We start from the raw sequence: 24,978 nt of genomic DNA on the forward strand, positions 1-24,978 counted from the left end.
AACTTCTATGTCCCTTGAGATATAACCTTCATATTTGGTATGCATGTGTATATGGACAAGGCCTTTACATACGCACATCAATTTTGACCCCTGTGACCTTGACCTTGAAGTTAGGGACCGCGTTTAGGTTTCGAAATCTGCGTTTAAGCTTTTAAAAATGCTCATAACTTATATGTCCCTTGAGATATAACCTTCATATTTGGTATGCATGTGCATACGGACAAAGCCTTTCTATACGCACACAAAGTTTGACCCCTGTGACCTTGACATTGAACTTAGGTGTAGGTTTTGAAATTTGCGTTTAGGTTTCGAAAAAAAGCTCATAACTTCTATCAAGCGTTAATAGGGGGCATAAGTCATCCTATGGTGACAGCTCTTGTTTTACATTGATAATGCACTTGACCGTCAATAATAAATCATAGGTATTGTACACGAACTATTTGGAACATGTTAAAAAAAAACGACAATACTTCGACGCGTTAATATGTCATGTTCACACTGGACTAAACAGATGCTTATTTGTGCTAAATATAATGTATTAGTATTATACATAAACTGATTCAGGTGTATTTTAAAGCGTGTTTTCATAGTACATGCCAACCAATATATACAATTGTTCTGGAATTTGATACACGAACACTCCTGTAGTGGAACCCTGTCAAATAGAGACTATTATAAGCATTCTTAAGCCCCGCCCAATCCCCTACAATGAATACATAAATATATGTTCAATTTAGTTGCAGAACGATCGCATGTCATTAAGTGAACTGGGTGAGTTGTTGAAGGAAGCTGACCGCACCCTCAACCATGCGAAAGAGGCTGGAGAACGATTTTCTAAATCGGCGGAACGAGCCATTGCAGAATGTTTAGAACAACTCGAGTCTTCATTAAAAGCTGGAGAACAACGCATTGAGAGCCAGATAGATAATGGCAAACAACTTATAGAAAACACAATACAGGATGGGAAACAACGTCTTGAAGTCACGATTTACGATAGAGAACAACGCATTGAAGTCAAGATACATGATGGAGAACAACGAATTGAAGTCAAGACACAGGATGGAGAACAACGCATAGAAAGCAGTATAAATGATTGCAAACGGCGCATTGATGACACAATACAAGATGGGGAACAACGCCTTGAAGTCAAGATAAAGGAGGGAGAACAACGCATAATGCGGACAGACAGTGACCAGGCGGATAAAGACTACACACGCGGAACAGAAGGTGAGATTTGCACGCATGTGTGTCTCGTTGTCTCGCTGACTGAATACATACAATCGCATAATCAGTTTTATAGAATAAGCAGCTTACTCGTTTAAGTCTAATGTGAATCAAGTACACTGTGCATATCTTTGGAATCTCGTGTGGGTGTTTAAGCAGATCAGAAAGATTAGACGCGAATATTTGCTCGATATTTCATTCATGCAGTTATATTACAAAACGCACTTCCTGTTTAAGGTTATGTTTATATCATCAAACAACTCTAAATACTTGAATTGATTCATATAACCACTTCATTTATATTGTGCATATATATACATCCTGAAAAATGTTGATGCCTTTAACAACTAGCCTAGCTAACATTCGGTTAAGTTCGTGATTCGTTTCAACAGAAATTCCATGACAATTGGTGTCGCACGAATACAAATGGTGGTTAATGGCACCTGCGCATCTCTTGTCACATGATTATTATGCTACATAATATCATCCACGTGTCATGTACACTTCCAAATAATCAAACTCAAATTGTGTTGGTCGATTGTATGCTCATGTGGCAATACAATTTCAAAAGCATATGCCCATATTGATATCGGTCATTGTTCGTTATTTCGCTCGTATGTAGCCGATTGCTTAAATAAGATCCTCTATGTGTTCGTATGTAACTCGGTATAGGTTTAACTTTCGAAAACTAAATTTTGAGCTTAGTATTATATACTCGATGAAGCATGTTTTGTAGAAAACTCGACATTTATTGCTAGATATTTCCTAATATATGTATGCATCTTCTGCTAAATATGTGCCGCTTTTAATAATCTAATGGCCAGTGAACATTGTTTTGATATTATTTTTCAAATATTAATTCGGTTTTGTCTTTCAATTCAACGCTAGTTTTTTTCTTTGGCTCGATATTGACAATGTTAAAAAATGCACTTCCATTTGACACTTAAAATGTTTTTTTTTTAAATATTTATGTGGCTGAACGTGCATGCACAAATAGTTTGGTAGAACAAAAGATAAATCAATGGTAGAACAAAAGCAAAATAAATGATTAAGTATTTTACAGGTTACGTTTATTTGTATGATTTCCAGAAATTCTCAGATGTTTGATTGAACATTACGATAAAACACTGCGTTACTTGCCAACCTCGCCATTAAACGACTGGATTCAAGCACGTTTAGACGATGTTTATTTTCCTCCTTGCATGCTATTGATGGAAAAATACAAAGGGTCATTCAAAAAAACGAATACACACGTTACAAAATACAAAGCTGTGTTAAACCACCAGACTTTTATTCAAGGTGAGGCAGGGTCGGGTAAGACCTCTTTCCTTGCAAAATTAGTCATGGATTGGTGTAGTATTACAAAAACACAACAAACAAGCGAACCGTTGATGGCGAAAGAAACTCATTATGCTGCTCCTGAAACGCGAACGAGAAACTCAACCTTTTTTGACGATTTAACGACTTTAAAAGGTTACCAGTTTGTCTTCTACATCACGCTGAGGAATTCTGTTAAGCAACTTGAAGTTTTAGAGATGATAAAAGAACAGATAATTGACGAGATATACTCATCAAAGGAAGATCGTGAGAGAGCATATCGACTAGTGAATGATATAATAAAAAATGAACGTTGCTTGGTCCTACTTGATGGTCTAGATGAGTGGAAACGTCCTGGAGATCGCCAACACCTACCGACATTGGTAGCAATTTACACCCAGTGTGATCTAGTAATTACGACTCGACCTTGGAAGTTGGCTGAAGCGAAAATCCCTGACTCAAAGATAAAAACATTACTGCATCTTGAAGGAGTACATGAACCTTTTGATGTGAGCTTAAGAATCTTGCGTTGTAGGAACGATTGCACAAATAGCAATGGTGTGGACAATAAACATTCTGAATTTGAAGCATATGTTTTAAGAAATAGCCTTTGTGACTTACTAGCCTCCCCGATGTTGATTACTTTAATTGTACAAACATGGGCAGAAGGGACAGAACTCAAGGGCAATAGATGTCAGATATACAGTCTTTTACTCGAAAGTCTTTTTAAAAAGGCTAACAGTGAAGAAGACCATTTTTATGAAACACCTTTCCACTGCTTTAAAGGGACGCAATACATAAAGCCTAACATCGAACACTTAAATCGTTTTTCTGAAGCGGCATTTCATTTATTGTTTTCAGAAGAAAGGGAAAATTCTCTTGTATTTGGCATAGAGCAATTAAAACAATACAAGTTAAATGAACGAAAAGACTTTGCAATGAGAGCAGGCATTTTATCAGCAGCACGAAAGGCATCTACATTGAGATCATCTTTGTCATTTTCTTTCGTCCATAAAAGCGTACAAGAATTCCTAGCTGCCTATTATATCGCCTGCTACAGTCATGTCATTGATGAAGTCATTTCCGGATATCTGATAAACCACGAGAATTCCTATCTGGATATATCTGAAGTTCTGATATTTTTATGTGGACTCGATATATTAGCAGCGAATAAACTATCGATTTTGATGAATAAGGCTGCTTGTGAATGCCTCGTTTCTCTCGAACGTTTTCAAGATATCATTTTGAAAGGTTACATGGAGGCGGGGGCCAACGAGCACGATGACGTACGTCTTGAACTCAGTCACTTTTTCATTGATAGCCAGAATATTAAAGACTTACATAATATCTGGGCGAGCAACATCCCTATTGTTAGGTGTGTTACATTGGAGCTTGAAGATGATTGCATAGATTGTTATACAGAGCTTGAGAGTGAGCGCATCAAGAATTATACAAAGCTTGAAAGTGATTACATCGAGAGTGATACAGAGCTTGAAGATGATTGCATCGAGAGAAAAACAGAGCTTGAAAGGGATTGCATCGAAATTCCTACAGAGGTTGAAGATGATTGCACCGAGAGTCCAACCCAAGACATGCAGAGTTCTATCGCAAGTAGCAAGATAGCATCGCGAATTGAGTTTGATCTAACGTCGTGCGATAAACTGAAAGAAATATACATCAATGGTGAATCATTTGAGGTTTTAATCAAAGGTAACTATACTCACAACTTCATTGTTTAGTCGAATGTATACAGTTTGGTAGAAAATACACGTGTATGTAATGCGTTTACTTACGAACACAGATGGTGAACAGTTAAACATAAACGCAATTTTGTTAAATGTATTTTGTTCAATCATCAATGCGTAACTAAACATCCCGTTTTACAGGGTTTGGTAGTCCAAACAACAACGCATAGTTTTATCTTTAAGGGAATAAGCAACTTTTCATTTCATGGAAACCGCACACATAACATAGTAATCTGTATATGTAGCTGCTAGACATTTACAATGTGCTAATTTTCTTTGTTTGTAAATGGGATCCAAACACGTTTTCAGGGTCCAAGTAATATCTGATAATTGCACCAATCTGCAAAACCAAATATTTACAGATGAATGTTTGTACAGTGGCGATTAAAATAAAAGATCATTTAACAAGTTGTAATATAAACATGTAAAAAAGAAAATGTGTTACTATGTCCTTTATTTTTATGCAAATGAACGTCCTCGTATTCGGGTATTCAGAAGTTTAGTCCGGTATGAACACATAGTAATAATGAATCATCATCAGCATTTTCCTTAGAGTAATTTATGTTTCTATCTAATAGTATTATACGTTCCAATAAATTCATCAACTAAAACACATGTGATATGATTTAGATGTGGTCAAAACATTGTTACTGTATGGGAAATACAGTTTAGGGAAAACTGTTTTTATGTCTAGCCGAACCTCACACTTAGCGCAACAATTGTCACTCATCTACCAAACATATCGGGATCGCCGCCTCGGATCGGCAATTTTGAAAAACAATCAGGGTAAAATCATTTTTGTGGCAGGCCCACTCTGACACTAAGCAGAGAACATATACAAAAACATGAACATGCGCTCAAAATATTCTGATGAAGACATCATTAATTGTTAAGATTTCAACATTGGATATATATTTTTAACAGTTGTTTTTTTCAAATCTGGTAGTTAAATACTACTTTACAACGATATATGTGCCTTCCTAGGGATACAGAACATAAAAACTGTATAAAAAATGTAACGGGAACCAAATACTAGAAGATGTAACTAAACTTCGTTGTTAGTATAAATGCGCCATAGCTATAGGTTAACTAGTTACACTTATTCGATTGACGGTTTTAAAACATGTTACTTAGAAAAGACTCGGACATGTGTTTCTACGTAAATTGGTTACGAATATCGCATTAGCTTTCATAAAAGCAAAACACATCGAGCATAATGAACGCATCAACCATTTGTCTAACATAACAAAATAGCTCCGTGATAGCTTCTGAATTGTGAAATGGGACACCATAGGATGCAAGTACTGGGAAATGTTCAAATGATGCGCCCTTTTCTATTGGAAAGTAAATCTAACTTATCGCATTTCAGTGATTTAGTAGTGAACACTGATAATAACCATATGATTATCGCCTACTTGCAAAACCAGAACAACTCTACTAACTGTAAAACACATGGCTTCCAGTTAAATATCTTGATCTATTAAGATAGTCGAGTCCCACGTGACTCAACTTTGTAGTATAATATAATATATCAACCAATTTCAATGTGCATTCCGAATTTGAGATCGAACGTGCATTTGCTTATAACGCACGATAAGTCATATGGATTTCTTTGACGCTGCTTTGATGATAAAGGATGTTCGAGAGGAAAAAATAATACAATCATTCTAAATACTGAAACAGTTTACATGTTTGTCAAAGAAGACAAAAACAGATGATCCAAATGATCCAGACGATTGTTTGTGCGTTGTTTTTATTTTCCTATGAAAATGTTTAATGGTAAACATATTTATATTTGCAGACTCTATCAGTTTGAACGCATCAACATTTCAGAACTGGATTGTTCTGCATTGTGAAGACTCTTCACCAGTGCTGTCCTGTTTAACACGCATTGAATTGAAACGTGTCACAGTGTGCTCTACATGGATGCAAAAACTATTCAATACGCAGTTAACACTTGATCACGAGGTAAATTTTAAGCTGCACGAGTGTATGATAATACCATCCGTAGGCGACGAACTCAGCCCATTTAGTGTCGCATCAATAACGACATGCGTAAACAATACGTTTGACATTTGCGATCTTTCAGGCGAGTGTCCTGGTTTGTGGGAAACACTTTTTGATCTGAATATTAAGACTCTGAGGCTTTTTACTAATTCAATGTGGAGAGTGAATTACACATCATCTTTGTCACAATCTCTGTTATCGCTCAAACAGCTGGAAACGCTAAGTATTCACGTAGATGCAATCCCACACGACCTGTGGTCGGTTCTTTACAGTTTGAGTTTGAAGCGTGTGGCTGTAAGTCTGAGTGGTGAATTTAAAGGTCTGATAATTGGTCATGCTGATGTGTTGTCGCAGCTGAATTTTCCTGCCCATGTGTTTGACTCGATTTATATAGACGTGACTTCCCATCCGGATCTGTTAGCGGCTATGCATGGCCTGAATATTACGAGTCTCAGTCTTTTTGGCAGCGGGGAAAGTTTGACAGCGAATCAGACAGCACTGTTGTTGACGATGCTCAAGTCTCTCAAGAAACTTTACCAAGTACGTATAGACGTGAAAAACGACAGTCGCGGGCTGTGGGAGGCTTTGCATGGGATACATATACAGTGCCTTAATATAGGACTGCAATGCCGATGTTTTAAAGTGAATCATGTTGCGTCTTTGTTGACGTCGCTTTCGTCGCTCGAACAACTTGAGATGATAACGTTGTACGTAATAAATGACATAGATGTTGTGTCGGAAATCCTACATAGTCTAAAAATCAAAAGTCTATCACTTGTACAAAAGAGTTCGATATATTTCGGACGTTTGGATTGTTCATTTATTTTGCACGCCCCAAACAGTCTGAATGAAAGGAGTATCATTATAACATTGTATTTTGATTTTGACAAGTTGGAAGTGACTCTACAATCTTTGTTTCAATTATTTTCGACTCTCGAAGAGCTTGAAGAGCGTTTTATAGAAGTCTTTCCGGTGTCTTAAAATAAAGACTCTTAATCTGAACGGTGAGGTATTTCGTTCTGATGTACATTCAATTTCGCAGTCGTTTATGTCGCTCACTTAGCTCGAAAATCTCTGTATTTAAATTGGTGACTACCGTCAAGTGACGTGGGAATCTCTGCATAAGCTGAATATCTGATCTTTGAATCTTACATGCACGTTTAACATTTCTTGCGGGTATCATAAAGATCCATTTGCGCATTCACTATTATCGCTCATACAACTTGACAACCTTACTATTTTCATACATATTTATTACAATTTAAAGTTACCCCAGTCTGTAAGGTACTGTTATATCTACTGTGTAGCACTGACTCCTTTAGAACTACGCGACGTAATGAACACACTGTCTTCATGTAGCCAGGTATTTGATAGTAAGCTGGAATTTGGCTGTGCACGAGTTGCCCTTGATGAACACAAACACCATATACGACCGGAGGAATACCTTCAAATCAAAAATGAAATTAGTGCTCTAAATAATTTTACAATAAATATATTCCGAATATTACAACGATCATCTGGATCCAAAACGTTGTATGTATGTAACCTTGGAAATATCGATGACGATGATCATAGCGCAAATGATGAGTTGAATAAAAAATATGTAAACAAAATGCATCATGTTATTGTAAATCGAATTTCAATGCGGCTAAAAATTATTCCAGCCTCGATCACATTAATATATGAACGCGGTTGTGAGGCATTGTGAGGTTGTTTTTTACTATGATGATACGAGACTCGTTATAAACTGTATCACAAAACTGGCCATTGTATATTTGGTGATGCGTTTGTGAAATACTTGACTAAGTATGCCGTCGTTTGTGTTTAGAATTGCAGTAAAAATATTTTATGATTTGTTTCTAAGTTAAGCAAAATTCGTAACGAAGGAAGTGTATTTTAAGATATGAAATTGTGTCTGTATAATATTTTTACGCGCTTTGATATTGAAGTAACTGCTAGTTGCGCGAATCGTGTTTTGGCTTAAATTGGTATTTCTTATAGATTGATAAGTGATGTTATTTTTTTATCTTGTATTGAAATGTATGTATTTGATATAGAAGAAATATGATTCTCTGTTGAATAACGGAATTGTATTTCTCGAATATATATATGTGTGTGTAAAAAACCTTACAGAAATATACTGGGAGTAGCTCAAAGACGCCACACAATGTTTTACATTAATATGGTGGAGTTTAGATTTGTATTGTGTGATTTTTAAGGTTATAATATTGTGTGCTATTGATTGCCATGCATTGTTTGAGAAACACAAATTTCTGAAATGTATTTGCGCGTTGACATCTGTCTAGAAAAGTAACTTAAACTGTCCATCCGATTTTGTTCAGGACAAAATTTGCGATGTTCTTATATTTTTGTAGTGCAAACGTAAATATAATCATCTACAAGTTTAATGACACTTAACTTGACCTTATAAATATCTGACGTAACGGTCACTTGGGAACTACGGTAAACAGTCGACAACGATAAGTCTGGATCCCCCCGACAAAAATCCTTCTATATTTCACATGTCTACAACTGCCAACGACAATAAATTACACTCTCAATGCCATTGGTAACCCGAGAATAGCGGTCACGAGTCAGTCGTTGTTTGGTGCAAAAAGACAACATACATGTATAAAACTGAGTTGTAGTTGTTTTTTACCACTGACGTCATGGCATCTAAAGGATGTCTATTTTTGCGGCTTAAGAATGTGATTGTGGTAACTGCCTTTGATGTGATACATGGTGCCCACTGTGAGAAAACAAATATTAATACGGTGTTGAGAAGGTTCGTTTTCCTGGGATTATTATGTGTATGTGCATATGAAAACAATGTAATAAAAAAATTTACAAGCCAAATTGTTATTCATTTTTGAATAATTGTGATTATTATTTGGAAGATTTTTGACAGTTTACATTATTTCTTTGCGTCGGAGATGTTGATATTGATAACTTTGTCGATCGATAATGATAATAACGATAAATAGACAGCAAGTTAATGTCATGCTGCTTATGTTGATGAATATGTTGATTGTTATGCTGATGCTTCTGTTGATGTAGAAGACGGCGATCAATCAAAGGAGGAGGCGGAAAAGTTGGCAGTTGACAAGTAGACTTTGCTTGCAGACCAAACGTTTTAATTTACACACGACTCGCATTATATACACATACATATTTCTAACCATTATTATTTTTTCCGTCACAAAATCCACTGCACGAATAATTTTAAATTCTAGTTTAACGTGCTGAGTACCATTATTTTTAAACGTGATAATTAATTGCTACAATTGCGGTATTAGTTTTTGTATGTTGCATTCGTTTCATTGAATTCTCATTTTGAGAAGAAAGACAATTTAAAAAGATGGCTTTAAATTTTACATATTCAAACGTTTTTAGTACCAAGCATTTTTTGGTTTATTTACATCGCTGTTTACTCGGAAAAGAGAAAGTGAAAGTGAATCGGGTCACTTAAAATATAACGATGATTTTTAACGTTTTCCGGTATCACCCACAAAGTTGGTCTCTTCTAAATGGTTAAAACGTTTGTAGTGATCTAATAAGTTACTTTCTGCTGGTTAAAAGTTGTTTAAAATAGAATTAAAATTGAATTTTCTTTCGGCTATTTTTAGCATATGTCACCGCTCTAAGGCTACACATCACGTTAGTTGCAAAAATGTTAACATTTCTTCCAATTATGAAACGGGTTTATCTTCCATAATTCTTGACAACGTTGTACCTAAGCTGCTTTATTAGCAGTTTTTATGCAAGAGTAACTGAAATCCGGTAAAAATCAGACCAGTTGATATGCATAATAATTGGATGTGTCACCTTTATAGAGCCTTTAAGTCAATTAGTATTATTTATAATAGAATTTCGTATAGTTAAGGCTTTTTTAACATATTTACACACATTAATAATTTCAAATTTACATGTTAATGTCAATAAATTATGAAACTTTACAACAGATGGGTTCATGTAATAAATACGTTTAATCTATTTTTGCCGTAGTAAACGGAAACATGCAGTAACACAAATAAAATGGAATTCATCCTCTATGTCCCGTCGATTACAACAAAGACAATACCGTTCCTCACGAGGGATATTGTTGCGTGAGTACTTTCCGGTCTGAATTCTCAACGGGTGGGCCGAAGCCCTTAATTTAACAAAGTATACACGTAGATTTTTAGGCAATAAATCAAAGTAGTTCTCATATTCAAGAGAGGTTTTAAAAATTCTATACATATCTAGAACAGAACTTCTATTCATATTTCCAAACCATTCCTGCTTAGCGGTGTCAATAAGTCTGCATTTAAATTCACATACAAAATAACTGCTATTAGTTATATTTGCAGTTTCAAACACATGGGAAAATCCGTATTCATTTAACAAGTGTTTAACATTTGCAACCCTATTTGTGCATCCTTTAATACAATCATTCAATGCTTGGATATATACAGTTTGTATAATAATATTTTTACTGTTAACAATTTTTAACCAATATTTAACAATTTGTACATATCTTTTCACATACAACGGGTATCTGCCTAACTCACCATATACTACAGCATTACATGTATTTATATTTACATTCAACAATCTTTTGCAAAATTTTAAATGAATTCGTTCTATTTCTTTTGATTTATTAAAACCCCATATTTCAGAGGCATAACAACAAATGGACACAACAAAAGAATCAAACAACTGACAAAATAATTTTGGCTTAAGTTCATGCTGCTTACATTTATAGAGTAAAAAATGCATCGCCTTTAGAGCTTTTCCAACCAAATGTTCTTGATTTAAAGAGAAACTACCAGTGTAGTTAATAACATTGCCGAGATAATTGAACTTATCGACGAGTTCTATATTTTGTCCATTATATGTCCATTTTTCATTTTCTCGAATTTTACCCCATTTGCAAAACACCATTATTTTTGTTTTTGCAGTATTCACATTGAGCCCCCATGAATTACAATACTGGTAAAGTTTATCTGGATGGCTCTGTAATTCTTCTGGCGATTTGCCTAAAATGACCATGTCATCTGCAAAAAACAATAAAATTAAGGTTATGTCGTCTATATTTAAGCCAGACAGGTTGCTATTTTAGATAAAAATCCAAATCTTCTACAAACAGTGAAAAAAGAATCGGAGACAGTAATTCTCCTTGTCTTAGACCGACAGCAAAACTAAAGTATTCAGAGTATGATGTACACGACTTAACACAAGATTTAACAGTTTCATACATATTCTTAATTATTCTTAATAATTTACCTTTTATACTAGATTTGTAAATGTTTAACCATAACGCATTACGATATATACGTTTGTTTTCATATAAAACATGTTGCACAACAGACATCAATATATAAATAGCATCAACAGTTGAACAACCTTTTCTAAATCCGAATCGTGCATCCGAAATTTTAGCGTTATCGTCACAGAACAATTCAATACGTTTGTTTAAAATGGTTGTAAACAACTTAGCAAAACAACTAACAAGTGTTCTCCCTCTATAATTACTGACATCGTCGACAGAACCTTTTTTATGCAAAGGGATGATAATGCCTTCCGTCCACTGTTCGGGAAAAATGACAAAAAATAAAATGCTATTAAACATATCACACAAATGATTGGATAAAATATCCATACTTTCAACAAAATATTCATTTAAAATAAAATCATTACCAGTCGCTTTATTACGTTTTAAGCATTTAATTGCATTCTTAACTTCATCCACAATTATCGGCTGATCTAGTTCTGGAAAAGTACAATTTTCATCGTTAAAATCATTGTTTGAACAAAAATCCTCAGCTTCTATCGTTGAGTGACCCGAATCGACGCTGCCCCAATTCGACGCATTTTTTGTTTTGCCTTTGTTTGATACATGAGCGACATCCGTTGACGTCATACAATAGCACATGGTACTCTACGCACAAATTACTATAGTTATTGTGTGTTATGTGGAAAATAGCGGGTTAAAAGGTAAGATATGGTTGATCGGTTTGCAATTGATGGATTTTTATGTACTTTACTTAATGCAAAACTTTTGAACACTTTACACCCAATTGTCTTTGTTAATAAGACCGTGGGATAATGCATGGGTTTCGTATGCAAACGTTCACAATTTCATTCATAAGTCACGTGACTGCCATTTGACAAAACATGGTATAAATAGATTTATTTTCACTATGAAAAAGGTGTACGCGTAAACTTTCATTTGAAGTCCGGATATGTTTTTCGTTATGCTGTAATACAATTTTAACTATATGTATCACGTGTTTATGTTGGTAATTGCATATTATGTTTATTACTAATTTTCATTTAATTAATTATAAGTGCAGGTTCCACAAAAGAACTACAGGTTATATTCACATATCTTCCATAAACACAGCTTATGACAGGGTTGCTGACACAGGCCCCTATTAAAACCACTGCCATACAGTATGGCATCACACAATTAAAAATCTTAATTGATTTAATTAATTTCAGTTTCATATAACTTTTACAGCAATTACACATTTAAGTAGAACAACCATGAGTTATTATTTTATTCATTCAGTCTCCACAGGAGTGATATTTACATTGAAATCATATAACCAATCAGATGCGTCGTTTTAAGGAACTCTCAACAGATATGGCCGCCGTTACATAGACTTGGGTCATTTCGTTTTTCAACGAATTTTTGTTGATAACACAATCGATTGAATTTAAAATGTGTAAATAAAAGGTGCACGTGTTATGAAATAACAAAATTTATTACATAAATCCCTATATTGAGCAACAAAACTTCAACAAACTGCTTGTATGCGTCGAAATTGGGCACTCGAGGATACATTAGCATTATTAGAAATGGAGTTACTCAAATTTCCAAAATAATCCTTGAATTTACTGAAATGTTATTGCTATTTATTTTGTTTTTAGGCTTAAAATACTTCCAAAATATTACATCCCCTTGCCTCAGTCCGACAGCATAACTAAAATAATCTGAGTAAGAGGAACATGATTTAACACATGACTTAACATTTGCATACATATCATTCACTATTATAAGCAATTCGCCGTGTATACCAGACTTAAACATTTTCAACCATAATGCATTGCGGTAAATACTATCAAAATATTTAACAGATCGACATATAAAACATACAAACTAATAATTGTGAACAATTGACATCAATATCAAAATAGCATCAACAGTTGGATAACCTTGCCTCAATCTAACCTGCGCATCCGAAATAATAGTGTTTGCATTGCAAAATGTTTCAATGCGTTTATTTCAAATCGTGGTAAATAGTTTTGAAAAATTTATATTTAACGGCGAAAAATACCCGTCTCGGCATGGACGTTGCCATCTTGTTTGTCACGTAATTACCCCTCCCACTTAGCACAGTAATTATCACTTTAGAGGAAAGGTAAACAATAGAAAACACAGCAATGACAAAACACACAACACACTATCTGCGGTAACCGCAATTGATAGTCTCAGGTTAGAACACATTTGGGATTTGAACAGGTTGGCAAGCTCGTCGTACCTCACAAATAGTCCAGAATTAATCAGAAATCAGAAGTATACACGTGTCAATAACATTTCATTTAATAGATTATTAACTTAATAACATACATTTAAAGAGAGGGAAACTTCATATTAAAATGAAATCAAATAACTTAATTTATAAATAATACAAAAACAACGTCATGACAATTTTCTGAGGGATAATAACAGTAAGTAAATACTTGTTTCAACAAAATTATTGTTTTTATCAGTTTCAGTGCGTACCATTATAATTATAGTTTTAACTGTTCTTTGCGATGCATGCAAGCATAGAAGTACTGACAGTTTTAAACTGCAAAAATACCTTTGAGCCTCGCTTTGGGTAGTCCGCACCGGCACAGAGACGACACTTTCAGCTTTTATGGATTTTTTCTTGAAATAGTCTTGTTCAGCATAAATGAAGTTTAGTCCCAAATGAAAAGGTAAGTTTGAGACAGCAGGTTTTTGACAATTTGTTTAGGTTTTGAAATGATTGTTCAAGATTGTTTTGAACATTTTGATCATTTAATGATTTCAGACAGTTTTACGTTATGTACTTAAATGTAATGTGTTTTGCACGTAAAATAACAACGTATCCCAATTACTAGTTTATGCATTGGGCATTGTTGATTCTACGAAACGTTTTAGTTTCACGCGTTAAGATTTAATTATACAATTTCCAAACCAATAACTTATTTTGCAACACACGTCTAATAATGAATACACTCTCTCGTACTTTAAATAATGGTTTAACAACGAAACAAAACTGATATTGATAAAACGAATGTGTATGTAATTAATTCCGTTTCATTCCTAAATTTCCAAGCGCCGCGTTTATTAGGGAAGAGACGTATGAGACGAGACCAACTTAAAAAAAGTACTCAATTAAACATAATCTTATATTGCAACATGTTATACCGTTCTAAAACACGATACGCGGATGTTTGTCTACACTTAAAAGATGAAAATTCAAGTTTAGATTATTCTTAAGAATACAAAAATATGCATTCAAATATTGTATATGCTTAGCCGTTGGACACAAGTAATCATAGATATTTGTTAAATCATATTTTGCTAAAACTATACACATGCACACTGATATTAGTTTAATTCACTGTATATTTGAAGGATACTCGCTGGAATAATTGACCGTATATTCGTGTAAGTGTGCTCAACTTTTGTCCAACTGGGCGAATATGTCTCCGACCAGTGATGCATAGTAAAAGTGAACCGGAAATGACTTTCGGAATCCCTCGATTTCCGTCGACGAAGCTCGTTGCAGCCTCGTTTTAAAAGCGTCGACGAATCAGGAGACAAATGGAGACACGTTTCTGTAAAATATTGTTCATGTAATCCGGAAGTGCTAAGAGTGTTCATGAAAAAGTGTGTATTGGGCACATATACGGCGTTTTCGTCTGTTTCATCCATACTGCCCTTGTAAAAATACGGCGACATTCCGTCTGGCGTGGCACTTAAATTGTACAGGTCATCCACTTTGAGTTTGTTGTATAATACAAAGTTTGTTGTTACAAAACAAGGTCCCGCTACGTCAAATTGTTCCATCTGCATTTGAAAGGCCATTAGATTGTCAATCATGAACTTCAAGAACGGATGTCGTGGTCTGGTCATCATGATAGCATTGTTCAACAGAAAAGGGATTTTCAACCTGAATGTGCTGTGTTCAAAAGGTTCCAATGGGAAAATGGCGGCGTACTTCCGAGTCACGGGGTCAAGAGGTCGGAAGCATTCAAAGTCAAGATCAGCATAAATTCCGCCAAATTCATACAGAACAAAGTACCCGAGGGCGTCCGCCTTGTTGATGTTGTTTCTGTAATTATCCCACAACACTAGAAAGTCCGGATACCTTGCCTCTATCAATTGCCTGGCTGTCGCATCTGTCCAAAACATGTACGTCCAGTTTCGATTAAAGTGCAAAAAGGATTGTACATTCTTTACAAAATCATTTGCTATATCCTCAGATTTGTACGTCTGGTGGATGATATGGGGGATTCTGGGAGCGGAAGTTGATGTAGGAAAATCGTCTTTCGCTTCCGGTTCAAAATATGGAACTTCAAGGTGGAAGTATGGTAGAACAGGTGGAGAAGGTGCTGTAATGCAGAAGTAAATTAATTGAGAAATTATTTTTCATTTGAGTTTATGTATCGCTCCATCAATAGCGATGTAAAGATGCGTTAGAATTAAACCAACGAGGACGTTAGACTGAGTTAGTTGAAAGCACCGCATGATAAAGACCAGGAGATATTAATTGTGCTTACTGAACTGTCGTTTAGAATATACTTCCGTCTATTAAAAATTGTCATAAATACGTCCAGTATTTTCTCTGGTAAGCCTGTGCGTACTGCGCAAGCTAATCTGGGACGACATTTTTACCCACGTGCATTAAGCCCAGTTTTCTAGAACGAGGCTAATGGTTTAATATCATTATTCTTCAAATATCAGGTCAATTGCATCATAGCGGTCTGTTGAAAACGAAAGTTGAGTGTTAACAGACTTAAACACTTTACTGTTGTATATAAAACATAGGAAGAACATGTGCATACACATGTCTTTGAAAATGTCATTCCATTCTATTAAACGCACATATTCACTTTATTTTTAAACATTGGAATGGTATGGTCAATGGATAAACCATTTTCAAAAATTCCTCATAGAATTTAATCATTATAAAGTAGAGAAATAACTCACATTACCAAACATATCGTTTTGTATAGAAATAATCATCAATCGATATAGAAAACATACTGAGCTGGAAAACCATGGTATAATGCATGTACGTGAAGCACCGTCTCAATGTAGCCTGTGCAGTCCATAATCACGGACCACACTTTCCTCTGTATTTGAATTGTTCGCTTAAAGAGAGTATCTTCTCAGCGAAAATCCAGTTTCGGCGGAATTGTTTATCCCTGATTATCATGTGCGGACTGATTTAACCCCGTTCATCAACAGCGAAGCTTAAATCGCTTGTAATGCTTTACATTAATTGGTAAAACACGTTGACTATTCACATTGCTTTCGGATCAAGAGCCTGTATGACAGGGTGAAAGCGCATTGTATTTGCCTTTACATAGTATAAGGTAAGCTTATGATCGCGTTCGTTTTTGTATCGAGATAGTAATTATTTTCAAATATGCAGGTAATTAAGTGCTGTTGTTTCTTTTAAATTAAATTTTATGACATTTTTCAGAATATTTGAAAGAGTCAATTGATAGATAATCGAAGCAAAACAAACCGAAATCGTGACAGAAATAAAGACGCTATGCAGGAGCTCTACGCGTGAATAGATGTTCTAAATCATAATACCAATTGCTCACTAATCGCATTCAAAATCTGCATATTTCAAATTAAATCATTAATAAACCACGTTACTTTTGACATTTACATTACCGGCTGGGAACATTTATATCAAAGACGATGGATACAAACGCCGTTGCTTGATCAAATGTGTATATACAGGTATACATGGACATTGCAAAATCAGGTCGTTTTCATTTTGAGGTTTGTAGTGTTTGCTACATTCGCTTACATTCGCCTGCGTTCGCTTAATTAACTTTAAACCAAAGAGAAAAAAACAAAACAAAAGTAATGTAAAATAGAAATTGGAAAACCCCTGTATTTTATCGCATATCCTAATACAAGTTTGGAGACGTAAACATGTAAAGAAGGCGACCGTATTGTTTTTTTTACTTAAATTCTATCAGTGAAAAATAAAAATAAAGATGGTACTCGGCATAAACACTAACCGTTATCTGGAAACAGATCGTCTTTATGTATCAGCTTGACGTACATCATACCGCAGACAACAAACGCCAGAAACAACGAGGCTAGTTTTCTGTTCCTCCTGCACGTATTTTGACTATGTCTATGTCTCGCCCACAACATGCTCACAACTAGTTAAATATAACAATAATGTCAACTGCAATGTATCAACCAAGTTGATCACTGACTCAATCGAAGATTGGGTTCCAATTCCGTTTTTTAACTTCCATATGGTTCACGACCGTGTTATGTGAACGTTCGTATTCGCGTCAGTTTATTTTCACGCAAATTTGTTTTTACTGTAACACCGGTTGAAAAATACTTGTATGCTTTCGGATGCTCGAAATAAAGCCAATATGGATACCAATGGATAGTATGAAGCCAAGAAAATGATTTTCTAATTTGTATCCCGTAACTGCGTTTTTAAGAATCCATAAGACAACAGATATTTTTCATATCGCGTGATTATAACAAGGCATGCTTTGAATAACATTAAAACAGCCGATGTATCTCTATACTTAAAGATATGAGTGTTCGCAAGTTAGACTTGTTTGCAACGGAGAGCTTTCTTCAGCATTAAGCATGTTTTTTTTTAAACATGATATATTTAGAACATCAAATTCCATTTGATTATAATGTTTAAGTAAACTCATAAAGTGCACAAATGTTATGCTAAACACTCAATCACATTTGAATCCCAACTCTTTTAAAATTTCAATTCCGCAAACAACACTACATAACATCACATATTCAAGACGCTCTGCTACTTCTTGACCACTTGCGGGTGTGCTTGCATCTATTTCATGCGCGAATAGCATGTTAATGGTATTGATTTTCGCTCGCATATTAAAATCCTCTTTGACGAATCTGATTTTAAACAAGAGCACCGCCTTGCGGGTGCATACCGCTCATATATTTTTTTTAAAGGTTAAGGTACCAATCTCAATTTCAATCACAAAAAAGGAGGGGTGCAGTTGAGGGGGTGTATAGTGTGGGGGTGTGGTCATTTATTACATGTTCTTCCAAAAATGCAAAACAAAAAATTCAATTGTTTTTTGTTTGGGGGGGGGGGATTCTTGGGTGGGATGGTTGGACAGTATTTAAAAAATAAAATAATACAACAAAATATTTGTTTTTTTGTAACCATGTTTAAAAAAAAATAAAAAAAAATGAGGGGGGGGGGTTGGTTGGTTGGGAGGGGGGTATAGCGTTAGGGTGTGGTGGTCATTTATTAGATGATCTTTAAGAAAAAAACTTTTTTTTTGGGGGGGGGGGGGATTCGGGGGGCTTCTGGGATGATATGGGTGGAGTCTATTGTGGTATGTCAGGTAAGATTTGCTTTGTCAAAGTATCAATCAAATCTAATCATAAGAAGTTATGGCAATTTTAGCAAAATTTAATAATTTGACCTTGAGAGTCAAGGTCATTCAAAGGTCAAGGTAAAATTCTACTTGCTAGATACAGTATCCTCATGATAGCATGAAAGTATTTGAAGTATTTGAAGTTTGAAAGCAGTAGCCTTGATACTTTAGAAGTAAAGTGGATCTAAACACAAAATTTAACCATATATTCAAAGTTACTAAGTAAAAAAGGGCCATAATTCCGTAAAAATGACAACCAGAGTTATGCAACGTGTCCTTTGCTGTCCCCTCATGATTGTTTGTGAGTGTTCCAAGTATGAAAGCAATAGCTTTGATACTTTAGGAATAAAGTGGACCTAAACACAAAACTTAACCAAATTTTTAATTTTCTAAGTATAAAAAGGGCACATAATTCTTCCAAAATGCCAGTCAGAGTTACGTAACTTTGCCTGCACAGTCCCCATATGATAGTAAGTGTTGCAAGTATGAAAGCAATAGCTTTGATACTTAAGGAATAAAATGGACCTAAACACAAAACTTAACCAAAATTTTCTATTTTCTAAGTAAAAAAGGGCACATAACTTTGCCTGCACAGTCCCCTTATGATAGTTTGTAAGTGTTGCAAGTATAAAAGCAATAGCTTTGCTACTTAAGGAATAAAATGGACCTAAACACAAAACTTACCAAAATTTTCAATTTTGTAAGTAAAAAAGGGAACATAACTCTGTCAAAATGCACGCCAGAGTTATCTAACTGTGCCTGCCCAGTCCCCTGATGATGGTAAGTAAGTGTAGCAAGTTTAAATGCAATAGCATTGATACTTTATGAGAAAAGTGGACCTAGACGCAAAACTTAACCGGACGCTCATTTTTTTCAAAAAATAGATGAGCTAAAAAAGCAATCTTTGCCGCATTTGATGAAAATAAATTGCGTGTTTATCAAGCATGACGCAATATATTTAAAAATAGGGTCATACCTTATGTGCAACTCATGTTTAACACTCAAATTACAGCAGATAAAACACATGTCAAATCTACTATCAGTATGATCACACAGCGTAGTCCTGTTAGAGTAATTGTTTTTTTAGCTCGCTATTCGTTTGTCTATGTGTCTATCTGATATGCACGTGCTCTGTGGGCAAGGATTCTCATAATCAATACACCGCAGTAAACAGGATGACCTCAAAGTTCTAAAGGGGCCGTCCAACAGATAAAGCGTCGTATCGACGCGATTCGATACTTTGGGAAACTACGAGGATTGCTTATATAGCTAAACAAAACATCAGCCCTGAATATATACATGCCAAAATCTGTTGGACGACCCCTTTAAGGTTAAATAGAATAATTAAATAATAATTAAATTCATTTAATATTTGCACGAATATTATAAAACAGCGCAGATGTTATCTGATAAGTTAGAAAAATAAGGAAATATGTAGTGTTAGTATTCATACTACTTTTTTATTATTAAAGTCGTATACATCGGAACTTTTTCAATCAAAATTAAAAGTGTAACAATTGCTAACTATAGCGTAACAACTGAAAATAATCGTGTCGGGCTATATCGATAACAAGCTTCGATCGGAATGAAAATTGAAGATCAAGCAAATTACGACGTTGTTTCCGGATATAGGTGCACGTGACATGTTGTTATCTGTACAGCCACTTTCGGTCACGGGCCTCGTCAGCTTTCCTGGTTCCGGAAACACTTGAGTGCGTCAACTGCTGCAGCAGTTAAAAGGTGAACACTTTCTTCTATGTTCATTTACATCGCTGTGTTTTCTGTTTTCATTAAAGTACTAAATCATTTTACAATAGTGGCACTAATAATTTCCCAGGGCTACATTAGGCGATCTTAGAGGTTAACATGCACTATGTGTAAATGACCTTATGGCAGAACGTGACAACTACATGTAGTTACGAAACAGGGGCTTTGAAAGAATTAAGTGCATATTCAACTCCCGCACAAATTATTAGGCTTGGCTTGTATTTGAGGCACGTTCTGGGAAAACTGGGCTGTATAAATGTGCACAAAGTATAGTCCCATATCATCATATGCAGTCTGGCTAATCACGACACTTCACGCATAAACTCGATTTTAGCTTAGACGAGACTTCCTTGAAACGAAAAACACGATTTTTGACGATGCTGCAAAGCAGCTCGTCTAAGTTATCACACCATGAAAAAAATTATTCACAATGGCGACCTATGTAAAAGACCGAGCCAGTCCGACTGAAATAGCTCGATTTTTCTAATCGGCATACCTCGCTAATTATCATTGATAAAGGTATAGGAAGCTCAGCTATAAACAGGACAGCATATTCTGGGAAAAAGATTTGATACTAGTTTGAAAACGTTAATTTTAAATCAGTTATATTCAATCCATTATATGTTTATAAATCAATGAAACAACTTTGCATTTTCTGTATTGTAATTGACATTTGTCGTGATTCAGTAAATAAATTGCGCATCAAAACGTGTATAATTAACTTTCAACGCGATCATGAGTGTAGAGAAAACGAATTATTTTGAACCTGCCATTTGTAAACGTTGTAGCGACTATGGTATATAAACAGCATAATAACCATTCGATATTTGTGAAACACGCTTTTATGCGTGCTTTCTCTTTTTGCATAGTAAATAAAATTTTCAAACAGAAATTACAGAGCCACATCAGTGCACATACAATGTTTGATAATTCATTCGTTTGTTGGATATTGTTTGCTGTTTTAAACACATATTAGGATATCGCGGAGATTTAGTTAAACTTACTTCATGATCGAACTCACGTATTCAAGTGCTCCTACGACTATGTGCTCATACCTACTTTCGGGAATCATCATGAAATTATTGCCGTACTTAACATGCCTAAGCTTATTGAATTAGATAAAAAATAAAAATCAAAAGAACGATTATATGTTCGTTCATGCACATGGGCATGTCAAATCACGTCCGTACACAAAGCATCATTAACTAAGGAAAGCAAACAACGAAATATAAAGTTTGGTATGATATACACGTGAAATTAAAGAGCATGGCGTAATTAAAGAGCATGTCAAGTTTTGAATTTATATGCTGAAACGTAATGTTATAACCCACAAACGTTTTACTGTAACAGAACGTTTTTTTAAGATAAGTAGTACAGAAAATACACGTCGTATACCTTTTTAAAGATATTTCTTGTTATATTTGATCGAGAATGTAACCCGCCTCACAGTTTTGCTGAATGGATCAAGTTCCCCACGGGTACTACTTCCCCGTACGTACCACCATTTTTTTCGTACCGTACATTTTTCGTACCCATTTTTGTTCGTTCCCAATTTTTTTTCGTACCCAAATTTTTGCTCGTACCCAATTTTTTTTCGTACCCAATTTGTTTTCCTACCCAAATATTTTTCGTAACCAAATCTTTTTTCGTACCCATTTATTTGCATAATTTTTGTAACCAAAATGTTCGTACCCATTTTTTTCCTACCCAAAATTTTGGTACCCACATACACAATTGTGGTGATGTAGATAAACTTAAATAGATGCTTTTATATCAATCCTCTTCAAAAGAATCAACAAACCAGTACTGTCAGTACTTTGATAGAGAACTGTCGTCTCTATTAGCATGGTCGGACATTTTTTTATTTTTGTCGATCACTCAAATTGCAAAATTCAATTATGTTTCATAATGAAAATTCAACTAAGTTAATAACAAGCGTGACATTTAAAGGGATCTTTTCACGCTTTGGTAAATTGACAAAATTGAAAAAAGTTGTTTCAGATTCGCAAATTTTCGTTTTAGTTATGATATTTGTGAGGAAACAGTAATACTGAACATTTACCATGGTCTAATATAGCCATTAAATGCATCTTATGACGATTTTAAAACCTAAAAATTATAAAGCGTTGCAACGCGAAACGATTGAATAATTTGGAGAGTTCTGTTTTTGTCGTTAAATTTTGTGAAACTACGAAGATTGCTTATATAAGGTATAAAATACTTCCAGTATATGTACTCGACGGAATAGCTCAGTAGGCTAAAGCGTTTTTACTTCAGGACTCTGGCAGGACTCCAGGGGTCACTGGTTCGAAACCTGGTCCGGGCAATGTTCTTTTCCTTTTTTTAATTTTATTCTTGATTTTTTACTGGAGCTTTTACGATCCAATATTGACATTTATCGATATAAAGCATTTAATGAATAAGTTAAAAAATGCCAAAATCTGTGAAAAGGCCCCTTTAACTTGTCTTCTATATATACTTGGTTAAAAACATGCCCGCAAGTCATTTGTATTGTAGTTCACATTCATATGGGAGACAAAAATCGCGGTGACATTCGCAATCAAAGGCGTGCATATGCATGATTGCGTTTTAATTTAGGTTCATAGTAAAGAGTAATTTTAAATGTCCGCAACATTGCGCCAGTTTTGGACTTCCTTAATACCCCCGTAACACTGGAGTGCTCATAAGTGAATATTTTGCAGACACTATAGGAACGCAGAGTCAACGACAAAGAATCATGAAAGAAATCCCCGAAAAATACAGTGAATGCGGCCATTGTCTAGGAAACAAAATTTCATCATGGCGGTGGGTGTAGTTGTGGGTAATGCATGTCTACGGACTCCGTAAACTTCCTTAGTTGAAATGTGCCTCTGGCTACGCAACTGGTAATATAGGACTAAGAATATAGTATTTATAACAACTTAAGTATTGTATATCATCTGTATGGAATGTAGTGGATAATGTGATTGGAAATATGCATAATGTTTGGACCATGAGTTTATTTATATACATGTAATAATAGTGTCGAGATGGCCATGGTAGTATTGTCAATTACGTGTATAAATTATAGTGAGGGTTTGGGATGTGTACATGTAATGTGTAGTGCAAGGAATGGCTGGCGATTATTATTGCGGCTGATTTCAGCTATAACATTCTGGCGTGATGGCGGGTTTAAAAGGCGCAAATGCGACAACATACCAGAACGACAGTGAAACACGCCGATACGAAATATTAAAGTACTTGTTGTTTTGGATGTCCTAGCTTTCTCCACTTTTAACCCCTCTTATACACCCAAGCGACGAAAGAAGATGCGCCAATACGACACGAACGAGGCATTGCAGCAACAATTTACACACATTTATCGTTTTTGCGTCTATTATTTAAACGTGTTGATGCCTCTTATTAGTTTGTCTGTCGAGTTGGCAACACAACATGACAAACAAATTATTCTTATTCGTACTGGACCAGATAAATGGTTAATGTTGCCTAAAAACTGATTTTCATGAGTCGGGACAGCTAGCGTCTATTGTGACGGAACTCTGATTTTCAGGAGTCGGGACAGCTAGTGTCTATTGTGACGCCACACTGATTTATAGGAGTCGGGATAGCTAGCCTCTTTTGTGACGGAACTCTGATTTTCAGAAGCCGGCACAGCTAACGTCTATTGTGACGGAACTCTGATTTGCAGGAATTGGGATAGCTAACGTCTATTGTGACGGAACCCTGATTTTCAAGAGTCGGGACAGCTAGCGTCTATTGTGACGGAACTCTGATTTTCAAGAGTCGGGACAGCTAGCGTCTGTTGTGACGGAACTCTGATTTTCAGGAGTCGGGACAGCTAGCGTCTATTGTGACGGAACTCTGATTTTCAAGAGTCGGGACAGCTAGCGTCTATTGTGACGGAACTCTGATTTTCAGGAGTCGGGACAGCTAGCCTCTTTTTTGTGACGGCACACTGATTTTCAGGAGTCGGGATAGCTAGCCTTTTTTGTGACGGAACCCTGATTTTCAGGAGCCGGGACAGCTAGCGTCTATTGTGACGGAACTCTGATTTTCAGTAGTCGGGACAGCTAGCGTCTATTGTGACGGAACTCTGATTTTCAGGAGTCTGGACAGCTCGCGTATATTGTGACGTAACTCTGATTGTTTTAGGAGTCGGGACAGCTAGCGTCTATTGTGACGGAACTCTGATTTTCAGGAGTCGGGACAGCTAGCGTCTATTGTCACAAAACTCTGATTTTCAGGAGTCGGGACA

At 35.5% G+C, this 24,978-nt stretch overlaps 2 protein-coding genes across 6 annotated transcripts in view; one reads left to right on the forward strand and one right to left on the reverse strand.

Annotated features, from left to right (window-relative positions):
• The window catches only part of LOC127860697 (uncharacterized), a 21,758-nt gene extending 12,615 nt beyond the window's left edge, over nt 1-9,143 (forward strand). For 4 of the 5 annotated variants that reach the window (XM_052398939.1, XM_052398941.1, XM_052398940.1 and 1 more), the window contains 3 exons: nt 738-1,227; nt 2,314-4,251; nt 6,088-9,143. In XM_052398939.1, the coding sequence (XP_052254899.1) occupies nt 738-1,227; nt 2,314-4,251; nt 6,088-7,274 (3,615 nt within the window). In that variant the 3' untranslated portion in view covers nt 7,275-9,143. Of the gene's footprint in view, nt 1-737; nt 1,228-2,313; nt 4,815-6,087 lie in introns of those variants that run through there. The other variant, XM_052398942.1, reaches the window with a different exon arrangement.
• Nucleotides 7,645-17,718, reverse strand: LOC127859816 (uncharacterized). The gene is made up of 3 exons (XM_052397320.1): nt 17,580-17,718; nt 15,223-15,926; nt 7,645-7,737 (listed from the first exon to the last, which is right to left on the reverse strand). Exons 1-3 carry the CDS (start codon nt 17,716-17,718, stop codon nt 7,645-7,647), a joined length of 936 nt encoding a protein of 311 aa, XP_052253280.1.
• Between the last annotated feature and the right edge of the window lie 7,260 nt (nt 17,719-24,978).

This window comes from Dreissena polymorpha, chromosome 15 (assembly GCF_020536995.1).
Source record: "Dreissena polymorpha isolate Duluth1 chromosome 15, UMN_Dpol_1.0, whole genome shotgun sequence".
NCBI classification, from domain to species: Eukaryota; Metazoa; Mollusca; class Bivalvia; order Myida; family Dreissenidae; genus Dreissena; species Dreissena polymorpha.

Excerpts from the sequence above, each read along its gene's own strand:
- LOC127859816 (XM_052397320.1), bottom strand. The coding sequence starts at position 17,718 with ATGTTGTGGGCGAGACATAGACATAGTCAAAATACGTGCAGGAGGAAC. Across the intron at positions 15,927-17,579 it reads CGATCTGTTTCCAGATAACG|CACCTTCTCCACCTGTTCTA; the intron begins GTTAGTGTTTAT and ends TCTGCATTACAG. Across the intron at positions 7,738-15,222 it reads ATGAAACAGACGAAAACGCC|GTATTCCTCCGGTCGTATAT; the intron begins GTATATGTGCCC and ends TTTGATTTGAAG.